Source organism: Mobula birostris, chromosome 5 (assembly GCF_030028105.1).
Source record: "Mobula birostris isolate sMobBir1 chromosome 5, sMobBir1.hap1, whole genome shotgun sequence".
NCBI classification, from domain to species: domain Eukaryota; kingdom Metazoa; phylum Chordata; class Chondrichthyes; order Myliobatiformes; family Myliobatidae; genus Mobula; species Mobula birostris.
The window spans coordinates 197,679,885-197,692,440 of record NC_092374.1 but is presented as its reverse complement, the minus strand read 5'-3'; the positions used below and the strand labels follow the sequence as shown (position 1 = coordinate 197,692,440).

Here is a 12,556-nt window from a genome sequence, read left to right as displayed (position 1 = left end):
TACCATATAAACGAGTGTCAGGTTTTTCAGTCAATTACTTCACTGCTACTTCCCACTGCCCCGGTGCAAGGTTTGATCAATGGGAAGCCATTCCAACCATTTAGGTGTAACCATCAGTTTTAGATCTCAAGGGCAGAGTAGCAAAATAATCAAGTCATCTGGGTTCACTGCCATTATCTGGTCATTAAGGAAATAGATGTTTGTGGAATAGGGTCAGACTTGGTTTTGCTTGGTGGGATGATTTTTAATAGGACCAATCCATGGTGGAGTTCAATTGGAGGGTCAAGTTAGACTCACTCTCTCTCCACTTAAAATGAACTCTTACTGTATAACGCAGAGGTCATCGTTAAATACTGGATGGGCAGCACCATGGTGCAGCTATTGGAGATGCTACCACACAGTGCCAAAGATCCCGAACTTGAGGACTGTGTGGAGTTTGCAAGTTCACCCTGTGACCACGCAGGTTTCCCATAGATGATCCATTTTCCACTTACATTAAAAAAAACATGGGAATTAGTAAGCTAATTGCAACTGTAAATTGGCCCTAGCGTGCAAGCAAGGGTACATCATTGGGGGAGTTGATGGAAATGTGGGTGAAAAATATGACTAATGTAGGTTTAGTACAGATGGGTGGTTGATGGCGCAGGCTTGATCGGCCGAAGAGCCTGTTTCTCAGCAGCTTGAGGTAAAGTATCTTTTTTAAAATGAAACTTGTCTGTTTCTCCATGACTCTCTAAATACAGCAAAGCATGGTGCTTCTAAATACAAAACCATCCAACCAAAATTTGTGATATTCTAAACAACCCTGTCAAGAAATACAGACATGAGCTCAACCGATTGTAGTTGCAGCTATTTTAATATCAGAACAAAGTCATTTACAATCATGCCTTTATTGCAAAAGTAATATTTCTACAACATTGTAATAAAACAGATTGATTTATGTTCCCAAAAATTAAAAAGCTGCTATTAAAAAACAGCTAATTTAGTGCACATTAGTATAAGTTTCCGACGTAATATTTTCAAAGCTGATTGATTGACTGCATTACAAATTTTTGTACTATTGCTATGACATTTGCCCTGAAGCAGCCTCTACACTTCCCATGAGAATGTCAATCAAATGAATTAATGCAAGTTTAAATTAGTTCAGCTACTAATTCCTGTGCCATTCTTACAAGGAATTACTAATGCATGGATGATTGTCTCCATTCTCCTATCTTAAAACCACAATCGAATCCAATTTAGTTGCAATTGGCAGTTTCAGCCCCACAGTATGCACATGGTTAGATTGTTTAAACACTACCAGACAAAGGTGGAACTTACTGCTTGAATTTTAATCGCTTCTTTTTTTGCATATTGTTCAGTAGGTGTTCTGATTTTTGAGTTTTGATGTGCTAGAGCAGTAAATAGAGTGAATGAAAGTTTAGTGCAGTTTTGATGTGTAAATGAAAGATAGATCATTAAGATAGTTGAGAGAAAATGCAAAAAGCACGAGAGAGGAAGAACTGCATGATACACAGAACAGCTTCCTGCTATATTGTCATAGAGTGCACACATGCAAAAGGTAGCTGAGGAACCAGACTGGCATCTTTCCAATGAGATGTTACACAGAAATCCCATCCACCTTCTCCAGTAAATGCAACAGATGGCATGGATGTTATTGCCAGTGCCCTGGTCAATATTTATTCCTCTATCAGTATTACTTGTAATAAATTATTGCCAATTAGCACACTGCTGTTTGCAGGAGAATGCTGTGCACAGATAGGCAACAATCAATAGAAGGTAGTGTCCACCTTCAACGGATAGCAATGACAACAATATCCAAATCCAAAAAATGGATGAATAAAACACTGTAAACATATCATTGGCTTACAAGCACTGAAGAGACACCCAGGATCATGAAAGCTAAGAAACACAAGCCTTTCTTTCACATAAATCATCTGGACTCGCAATGAGGTGGCGCTGCATCTATGCTGCCAATGGTTCAATTAAACTACCAAACTCCAGAAATTATCAGTTCCCGATTCCTGACCCATCCACTATTCCAGGCAATTTCACTAACTTGTTCACATAAAATCAGAATTAAGGATAAACTGGCCAATCTGCCTGAGCTTCATCAAGGTTGCCCCTCCTTAAATAACCTTTTCAACAGATTAAACCTCAAGATTCCACAGTGAAATATTTCTCAAAAGTAGGCAAGCCAAGAGTAGTCAGATGAAAAACAGATCACCACCACTTAAAATGACTACAGGGCAGTCTTGCGGCCACCACAGAACAATTAACATTGTTGATATGTTCCCACAACTAATGATCTTACTTTAAAGACTCTTTATCCTGTTATTTTGTGCTCTCATTATTTATTGCTATTTATATATATTACATTTCAGGAGTTTGTCTTCTATGCTCTTTGCTCTTTCATTGATCCCCTTTACAGTTACTGTTCTATAGATTTGCTGAGTATGCCCACACATGAAGGAATCACAGGGTGTATGTGCTGACATGTATGTACCCTGATAATAAATTTTACTCTGAACTTTGAATCTGCATTTACAGTCTTATAAATGTTATTTAGTATAGGTAGTGGATTACGTCCTTTGGTGTACAGAGTACCATCAATAAGCAAATAGTATAGTCCAACCGTGTTCTCAAATACTTTTAATTTCTTCTCACTGAGGGGTCAACAGTGGAAAGGGTAAACAGTTTGAAGTTCCTGGTGTCAACATCTGAGATATATCCCGAGCCCACCTTACTGATGCAATTATGAAGAAGACACGGCAGTGGCTATATTTCATTAGGAGTTTTGAGGGGATTTGGCATGTCACCAAAGACTCTTAGTAAATTTCCACAGATGCACATGGAGAGCATTTTGACTGGGTTGCCTCGTTGTTTGGTATAGAGGGGCCATTGCACAGGATCATTAAAAAAAAGCTGCAGAGGGTTGTAAACTCAGCCAGCTCCATCATGGGCAGTAACCTCTCCCTCCGAGGACTTCTTCAAAAGGCATTGCTTCAAAGAAAGGCAGCATCCATTATTGAGGAATCTCCCCCCCCCCCCCCAACACTCAGGAGATTCCCTCCTCTCATTGCTACCATAACGGGGTGGTTCAGGAGCTTGAAGAGAGACACTCAGTTCCAGCAGCAGCTTCCTCTCTGCTATCAGCTTTCTAAGTGGTCAATGAACCCATGGACACCACCTCACTATTTTTTGCTTTCTTCTTGCACTGCTTATTTATTTTTTTATATATGTATATGTATAGTATATTTTATGTATTGCCCTGTACTGCTGTCACAAAACAACACATTTTAGAAAATATATCAGTGACAGTAAATCTGATTCTGATGCTTGGGGTCAGTAATGGATAGGGGTGAAGCTAATGGCAGGTGTTTCACTGAATGGCACCTTCAAGTTAAAATGAAGCAGGATGCAATATGGTAACATCATGAGATTGAGCTATATCCTCCTTTCCCTCCCCCCACCTTTTTACTCTGGTGTCTTCCCCCTTCCTTTCCAGTCCTGAAGAAGGGTCAACTGTTAGTCATTTCCATAGACGGTGCCTGATCTGCTGAGCTCCTCCAGCATTTTGCGTGTGTTGCTCTGGATTTCCAGCACCTGCAGAATCTTTTGTGTTTAAGAACAACAGCGCTGCCATGTCATAGCACTAACACACTATGCAATAACACACAAAGTGTCCTAACAAACCCACTGCCAGCAGTGGAGACTGGCTATAATTTGAGTTTTTTTTAAAAAGAGAAATCTATTAGTATTTTTTTTAAGAAAAACGATTGACATTGTGTTAGGAAAGTCATGGGCTGAAGGGCCTGTACTGTTCTAAAAACCATCAACCTCAAAAGATAACTCTTGTGTTTCTCTCCCACCTCCTACAGATGCATTTCTGATTTTATTTCAAGATTTTAGTTTGGAACCAAACTTGAATGTGTCAACAGCAAAGTTATTCAATTATATGCAATGTCCAAGTTAAACATACCCAGACTGCATGAAGATTTGCTTTGCATTACCTCATTTCATGTCCACTTCAGAATACTCCACAATAGCCAGTAATTAATCACCACCACAACCAAATTCTTCCCTGTCCACCCACCTTTTAATAACCAACAGGGAAACTAGTAAGAGATTTTAAGGAAAGATGTAAGGTAGATCTTAAAAAGATCACTGTTGTTAACTCCAAACCAATATGCATCCAGGAAGAACATGTTTAAGGTAATGCAGGTAAGCTGATCCAATATTACTAGAGATTTTAAAAAAGCTAGAGATAAGGATTAAATTTGTCACGTGTACATTGAAACATGCAGTGAAATTTGTTGTTTGGCATCAACGACCAACAGGATTGTGTTGCGGGGAGCCTGCAAGTGTTGCCATACTTCCAGAGGCAACATAGCATGCCCACATCTCAGTAACCTTAATCTGTACACCTTTGGAATATGGGAGGAAACCAGAGCACCTGGAGGAAACCAACATGGTCACAGAGGGAACAAACAAACCCCTTGAGGCAGTGGTGGGAATTGAACCCAGCCTGCTGTCACTGTTATAGTGTTTTACTAACCGTTATGCTACGGTGCCACCCAAACACTGTGGTTAAAGCATCTATGAACCAATACTCCCTAATTTTGTGACACACTACAGAACCGCAGGCAAAGTGCGTGACTGGCCCGCTGGACTGGTCAACTTGTCGAACTCCTCTGGAATTGGTAGCTATAGGAGATTCGGTGAGGGCAGTGGTGACGGGGTGGGGGAGCGGGAAACTACAACATAAAAGTGTAGGGTCAGCAGAGATAAAAAAACAAAATCAAGTGTGCGTTACAGAAGCTGGAGGTTGAACTTGTCGCCCTGAGGAATTTGCGGCTCACTCACAAGTAGAGGTGGTGTAATCTTAGCATCCCCCGGTTGCTCTTGGTCACGTGCAAGCCCGGGTGAAAGAACGGGTAGACCTTCTCGGTGAAGGTGGCATGGAAAGTGAAGAGATGAGAGAAAATATCTGCATCGTAGAAGGAAACCCTTCCACCTTCATAGTCTAGGTAAACCCCAATCCGTGTAGGGATGTCCTTCACCTCGATCACTTTACGGTGGACCAAGAAAGCACCAAAATTGTCCTTGTCCCTGTACACAGTCCAGTATCCATACTTAGGAGACAGCCGGATATCACCCTTCCGGTTGACAGACTCTCTTGCCACACCCAGACTCCAATCCTTCCCATCTCCCACGTCCACTTGCCAGTAGTGCCTTCCCGACGTGAACCCATCAGTGGCCAGGATGAAGGCAGCAACGCTGTATCTCTCTGGGATGTCGGGAACTAACTTGGGCTTTTCGTTGTACCTCACTCTCGTTGGTCCACAGAGGGAGAGGTGGGAGCTGGCAGTGTCAGGATCAAAAGTCAGATTAGACAGACCTGCAGAGATGAATGAATGCAACATATCAAGAAGTAAACTTCATTAGCAAAAGCCGACCTGGTGACCACTTTCCAGAAGGCTTCAGTTGCTTTAAGTTGCTTGTCACTTAAGTTTCCATATGGTACAGAAGGCAACTTGGGAGTGTCAGAATTGGAATGGGAACTAGAATTAAAATGGGTGGCCACCAGGAAAACCCACCTTTTTGAGACAGGCAGAGCAAAGATGTCATTCTGACATGTCAGTCCACGGTCTTCCCCACTGCCATGATGAGGCTATTCTCAGGTTGGAGGAGAAACAATGCATATTCTGTCTGGATAGCCTCAAAGCTGACAGCGTAAACATCCTCCCTCTTCTCTCTTTTTCAATTCCCCATTCTGGCTCCTACCCCTTCTCCTCATCTGCCGTTAGTGCCCCTCCTTAGTTTCCTCTCATGGTCCGCCCTCCTCTCCTGTCAGATTCTGTCTTCTTCAGTCCATTATCTCTTCAATCACCTCCCAGCTGCTCACATCATTCCCCCTCTCCACCCACCTGGTTACACCTAACACTTGCCTGCTTGTACTCCTTCCTGTCCCCTCACCTTCTTGTTCTGGCTTCTTCCCCACCCCCTTCCAGTCCTGAATAAGGGTCTCTGACCGAAATGTTGACTCTTTATTCTTCTCCTGGCTTCCTCCAGCATTTTGTGTGTAGCAACTGTACTGTGATTGCTGGATAATTCACTAGACAATTACATGCATGTCGATGATTATATTAAAAAAACAACAAACATAGGGAAGTTAAACTACATGAAAAATAACAATTCCTCAGGGTTCCTACAGGGGTCTATGCCAAGCAGTGAAGCAGTATTGTTCCTCTTCGAATTTTCAGCCATTCACCTTCATTTCCATCGATTCATCCTAAATTCCACTCTTCACCTACGTGAGGGGTATCTCATTGATACCTACCTGATACTGAAAGGCTGTGGTGAGGATGCCTCCACCAGGAGGAGAGTCTAGGATTTGGGATGAGACTCTTTATTCCCCTTCATAGATGTAGCCTGACCTGCTGAGTTCCTGCAGGTGTGTACGTGTGCGCGCATCTGCACTCTGGATTTGCAACACCTGCAGAATCTCGTGTTTATGCTTGGTGGAAGGGATCGATTCTGGATGTAAAATAAGCCGGATAGCAAATGATCCCTCTCACACAACAATCTCCATCAAGGTTTGGTGAGGATCGGAGGGTGGGGGGGGGTGGAGTGGAACAACGGAAGGCACTGGCAAATAGCTGAGAGACAGAGACGGGCAGATATGACAGAGCAGGTAGGAGAGCGGACAAAAGCTTGGCTCTTAGACTGAATGGGTAGCTCCTCTGTGTGAAAGCATCCACCATTTCTGCAAATGGATCCACAGGTTTTGTCCAGATTACGAAAGCCTCTCAGCAACCAGTGAACCAAAATTAATATTCTCCTCAAACATGGGGGGACTGGTGATGAAGAGAAAGATAATATGATCTTCTCCCTGTTCACCTACACCCTTGATGCTTATGTAGGGTTCTCAGTAATATTAGATGGACTGTTACCTGTTAATTGCCTATTACAAAATGGCTTCTCTGAAGCGTTAAAATAAAATGGTTTCTAATACTGTTAACTGCTGAGTAAGGAGTTCTCTGTGGGCACATGTTTGGGTTATACTATGTGATAATGGAAATTGTATTCGTTTGCTAGCCAATGGAAGCCATGTTATGCTATCTTGTATGTGTGTGTGCTGAGCTGAGGATCGCGGGCTTTTCGGGAGGAGAGCAGAGGGGACGGACGTGCTGGACGCGCTCTGGTCAACCACAGTGGTTGGTCCCAGGCGGTGGGTCGGCGGGGATCGAATGGTGGAACGAAGACCCCGTTAATTGAGCTCCAACGGTTGTGCACGAAGTGGTTGAACTCTGATAAGTTTGGCGCCTTTTACTTTCCTTTTATATTGTATCTCTATTAATTATAGTTCCAGTAAGATTTATGAAGTGTAATCTGTAAATCGTACATTGTGTGTGTTTGATGTATGAGTTTGTACCAGGTGGTGTTACACAGCAACTACGCAAACGTGAGACACGGTTTACCGGGCAGACGGGGTTTCCCCGAGATAAGCACGAGCCGATAGTCCTGAGCATTACATTTATTTCTAAGGACAAATTTCTACCTGAGTGACTCACCTGGGTCTAAGATCTTGAACATGTTTTTCCAAGTCCAGTACTGCAGAGGACCTAGGTAGTTCTCAGGCTTCACCTTCATTACAATGTGTTCCAAGGGAGGCACCAAAACTTCTGTTCTACATTTGAAAATAAAAGGTTGGAACTATTTACTGGCAGTGAAATATTTTGTAGATAGCGTCCGTCGCATTATCACCAGGACTCTGCCAGGGACAGGGATTTTGGTTAGGAGAGGATGTTGGAAAAGTTATACTGTTTTCTTTGGAACGGAGGTGGATTTCAATGCGATAAAAGTCTTTCACAAATGAAAACAGGTGCTTGGGCTGGTCGGTAACCAGAAGTCAGAGATTTGAAACTTATTGACAATTGACAACTTGTTTGAAACTTATTTTCTACTGACAATTCCTAACTGAAGTGGTGCACAGAACTTCCTCAGAGTGCCAAATAGTTTCCTTCTGTGCAATCATTTTCTACCATCCTACGGTAAAACAGGTTAAAGATTAGCTTTATTTGATGGATGTCCATTGAAACATCCAGTGGAATGCGTCATTTGTGCAAACGACCAACACAGTGTGCTGGGGTAGCCCACAAGTGTCACTGCACTTCTGGTGGCAACATGGCAAGCCCACAACTTACTAACCCTAACCTTTGGAATGTGGGAGGAAACTGATGCAGTTATGATGTGAGGGTACAAACTCCTTACAGGGTGGCGGGAATGGAACCCTGATCTCCAGATCGGGCGCTGGTGCTATAAAGCACTGCGCCAACCACTTTGTGGTGCCAAAGGGGAGAGGTTCAATTTCTTCAATATTTTAGTCCTGATTAAGCCCATTTACACACCGCCTTCTGCCTTTAGAATGTCCCAAAACTCTATTTTTTGAAATCTATGATGGCCAGCTTGTATATATCAGGTGATGGGAGTATACTGTAGATAGGCCTTGAAGAGGAACTGAAGGCGGCCAGATATGCACTCAAACAGGGCAGGAGCACTGGACCAGATGGGATACCACCAGATGTCCTGAAGAACTGCGACCTAGACGACATCTTGCTGGACATATGTAATACAGCACTGATGAAAGGCGACAAACCAGAACAGTGGTCACTCTCAACCATTATCCCAGTCCCCAAGTCTGGGTCCCTCACGAAGACAGATAACTACCATGGTATCAGCTTGATCTGCATCTTAGCAAAGCTATACAAATGGATGATCTTGAACAGGATTTGCACCGCCATTGACCCCAAGCTAAGATTTAATTAGAATGGTTTTCAGCAGAAGCGCACAACAGTAATGCAAATACTTGCTCTCCGTAGAATCGAGGAAGTCAAGAAGAACAACCTACCAGCCATGTTTACTTACATCGATTTCCGCAAAGCTTTTGACTCCATTCACCGAGGTAAAATGCTGAAGATCCTGAAAGCTTACGGAGTGCCAGACCATCTACTGAGAGCAATAGAGTCCAGCTATACCAAAACCATGGCGAAAGTTGTATCACCAGACGGAGAAACAGCAGTGTTCGAGCTCCTAGCTGGTGTGCTGCAAGGAGACACTCTGACACCCTACATCTTTATAAATGTCCTTGATTACACTCTGCGTCAAGCTACCAAAGATCATGACAAGCTTGGTTTCACCATAAAACCAGGACGAACCAAAAGAGTCAGACCAATTACGCTCACAGATCCCGATTTTGCTGATGACATAGTCCTGCTCTCTGACCAGATGGAGGAAGCACAGCAGCTACTGACAAAAGAGGAAATTGAGTGCAGTAAAGTTGGACTTCACCTAAACACTAAAAAGACAGAATACATGGCGTTTAACTGCGACGAAGGTACTCTCAAGGCCGTAGAGAATGAAACCATTAAGAAAGTCTTTGACTACAAGTATCTCGGGTCAAGAATGATGAGTTAGGAGAAGGACATAAAGATACGGAAGGCACTGGCGTGGAGGGCTATGAACGACATGAAGGAAATCTGGAAGTCGAACCTGACCAGAGGGCTTAAAAAGAGGATTTTCATAGCAGTCATAGAGTCTATTCTCACGTACGGATGTGAGACGTGGACACTCACCAAGACTATGCGAAAGTCTCTAGATGGTTGCTATACACGAATGGCTCTTGACATCAGTTAGCAACAGCACATGACGAACGTCGAGCTCTATAACAACCTACCGATGTTCACCACTAAAATCGAGGCCAGAAGACTGCAACTAGCGAGGCACTGTCTACGCCACCCCGAGCTACCTGCCAGCCTAGTCATCATATGGGAGCCCAAGCATGGGAGGATGAACACTGGGCGCCCTCCCAAGACTATGGTCAACACGCTCCTAGAAGACAGCGGCGTGGCTAATGTAGATGAACTGAACACACTGATGAGGGAGAGGGAGAAGTGGAGAGTCCATCATCGTGCCCGACGCCAGCCCCCTAGGCCTGAGTCGACGTAGTAGTAGTAGTAGTAGTAGTTAGGCTCGATAGTCAGTGTGGACGAAGTAGGCAGAAGGGCCTATTTTGGTTTTGTATGACGAGTAATCCCACAAACGAGGGGACATAATTTTAAAGTGATTGGAAGAAAGTATAGGGGAGGTGGCAGAGGTAGTTTTTATTAAAACAGAGGTAGGTGCATGGAGTCTGCTGCCCGGAGTGGTGGTAGAGACAGATAGATTAGGGGTATTTGTGAAACTCTTAGACAGACACAATGATAATCGAAAAATATCGGGCTATCTGGGTAGGGAAGGGCTAAACTGATCTTAGAGCAGGTAAAAAGATTGACACAACATCGTGGGCCGAAAGGCCTGTACTGTTCTACGTTCCAAATCTTGACTTGTCTCTCTCATTGCACTGGGTGAGGGAAGTATGGAGGTCTCGATTCTAGGAGCTCATCCTGCAATTTTGCCAGCTATCTATAGATGAAGAGCCTTAATTTAATGCCTGATTTGAAGATCGGCACCTTTAGCAACGTGACACTTCTTCGCAGTACTTGGCTCACATTTGCATGACCTTTTGAGCCAGACTCAAGAGTGGTATGGACGAGATCAGGAAGATACTTCGTACCAGTAAGGCTTGCAAATTCATGCCAATGCAACAGTCCTGTACCTTCTAATATTCTTCTTCAAATATCATAACTAGCTCCCTTTGAGCATGGATCTCAGCTTCTATGAACCCATCCCTCCTTTAGTAAAGTGTCCAGAATCTGCTTTTCTTAATTCACCCCTTTTTCCAGCAAACGGATTGCAGTGTCGTGTAACACATTTGGAAAACTTTACTACAGGTGGCCAAGCCTCTTGACTTGGGAATATGGTAGCATAGTGGTTAGCGCAATCACTTTACAGCGCGAGGGATCACTGATCAGCACTCGGTTCCTGTCACTGTCTGTAAGGAGATTGTATGTTCTCCCAATGACAGTGTGGGTTTCCTCTAGATGCTCCGGTTTCCTCCCACTTTCCAAAGACGTACACGTTAAGATAAGTGAGTTGTGGGCATGCTTTGTTACGGACAAAAGTGCATTACGGGCTGCCCCCAGCACACTGCAGAGCGATGATGCAAATGACACTTTCCACTGTACGTTTCAGTGTACAGTACGTGTGACAAATATTTCTTCAGCCCTTTGATCGGGGCACAACTGCGCAAGCACGTGGTCGTCAGCCGGTTAGAACAGCGAGAAGAGTTTAAAAGGAGACAGCTTTATGGAGTGGGCGTCAGAGGAGCAGGCGACGGAGTAGAGAGAGACAAGGGTAGGGAGGTTTTGGCTCAACAGGGCTTAGGCGTTAATGGGTCAAGGTAGGGTAGGTTAACCATGTAGAATACAGACAGGAGGTATGTGTGTGAGGCCAGTGTTCTGTGCTGGGTGTCAGATGTGGGAGGTCTGGGAAACTCCCAGCTTCCCGGACGGCCACATCTGCACCAGGCATGTCAAGCTGCAGATCCTTAGGGACCGCGTTACGGAACTGGAGATGCAGCTCGATGACCTTCGTCTGATCAGGGAGAGTGAGGAGGTGACAGAGAGGAGACAGAGAAGTGGGTAACAGTCAGGAGAGGGAAGGGCAGGAGTCAGAGGCTACAGAGCACCCCAGTGGCTGTACCCCTTAACAATAAGTACGCCTGTTTGAATACTGTTGGGGGGGGGGGAACGACCAACCTGGGGGAAGCAACAGTGGCCGTGCCTCTGGCACAGAGTCTGGCCCTGAGGCTCAGAAGGGTAGGGAAAGGAAGAGGGTGGCAGCAGTGATAGAGGACTCTATAGTTAGGGGATCAGACAGGCGATTATGTGGACGCAGGAAAGAAACATGGATGGTAGTTTGCCTCCCAGGTGCCAGGGTCCAGGATGATTCTGAATGCGTCCACCATATCCTGAAGTGGGAAGGAGAACAGCCAGAGGTCGTGGTACATATTGGTACCGACAGGAAAAGGAAGGAGGTCCTGAAAGCAGACTACAGAGATTTAGAAAGGAAGCTGAGAAGCAGGACCACAAAGGTAGTAATCTCGGAATTACTGCCTGTGTCACATGACAGAGAGTATAGGAGTAGAATGAGGTGAAGGATAAATGCGTGGCTGAGGGATTGGAGCAGGGGGCAGGGATTTGGATTTCTGGATCATTGGGACATCTTTTGGGGCAGGTGTGACCTGTACAAAAAGGACGGGTTGCACTTGAATCCCAGGGGGACCAATATCCTGGCGGGGAGGTTTGCAAAGGCTACTGGGGAGAGTTTAAACTGGAATTGCTGGGGGGTGGGAACCGAACTGATGAGACAGAGGAAGAGGCGGTTGGCTCACAAATAGAGAAAACTTGGAGACAGTGCGAGAAGGAGGATAGGCAGGAGATAGAGAAGGGAGGTGCTCAGACCGATGGTTTGACATGTGTCTATTTTAATGCAAGGAGTATTATGAACAAAGCAGATGAGCTTAGAGCATGGATCGGTACTTAGAGCTATGATGTTGTGGCCATTACAGAGACTTGGATGGTGCAAGGGCAGGAATGGCTACTTCGAGTGC

The 12,556-nt window shown here is 44.5% G+C and overlaps 1 protein-coding gene across 1 annotated transcript in view; it reads right to left on the bottom strand.

Moving 5' to 3' along the window:
• Positions 1-782: 782 nt before the first annotated feature.
• Positions 783-12,556, bottom strand: part of LOC140198236 (nuclear factor 7, brain-like) — a 33,727-nt gene continuing 21,953 nt past the window's right edge. The window contains exons 6-7 of the mRNA XM_072259281.1: positions 7,578-7,693; positions 783-5,401 (exon numbers count right to left, since the gene is read on the bottom strand). Of these exons, the coding sequence (XP_072115382.1) occupies positions 4,863-5,401; positions 7,578-7,693 (655 nt within the window). The 3' untranslated portion in view covers positions 783-4,862. The remainder of the gene's footprint in view (positions 5,402-7,577; positions 7,694-12,556) is intronic.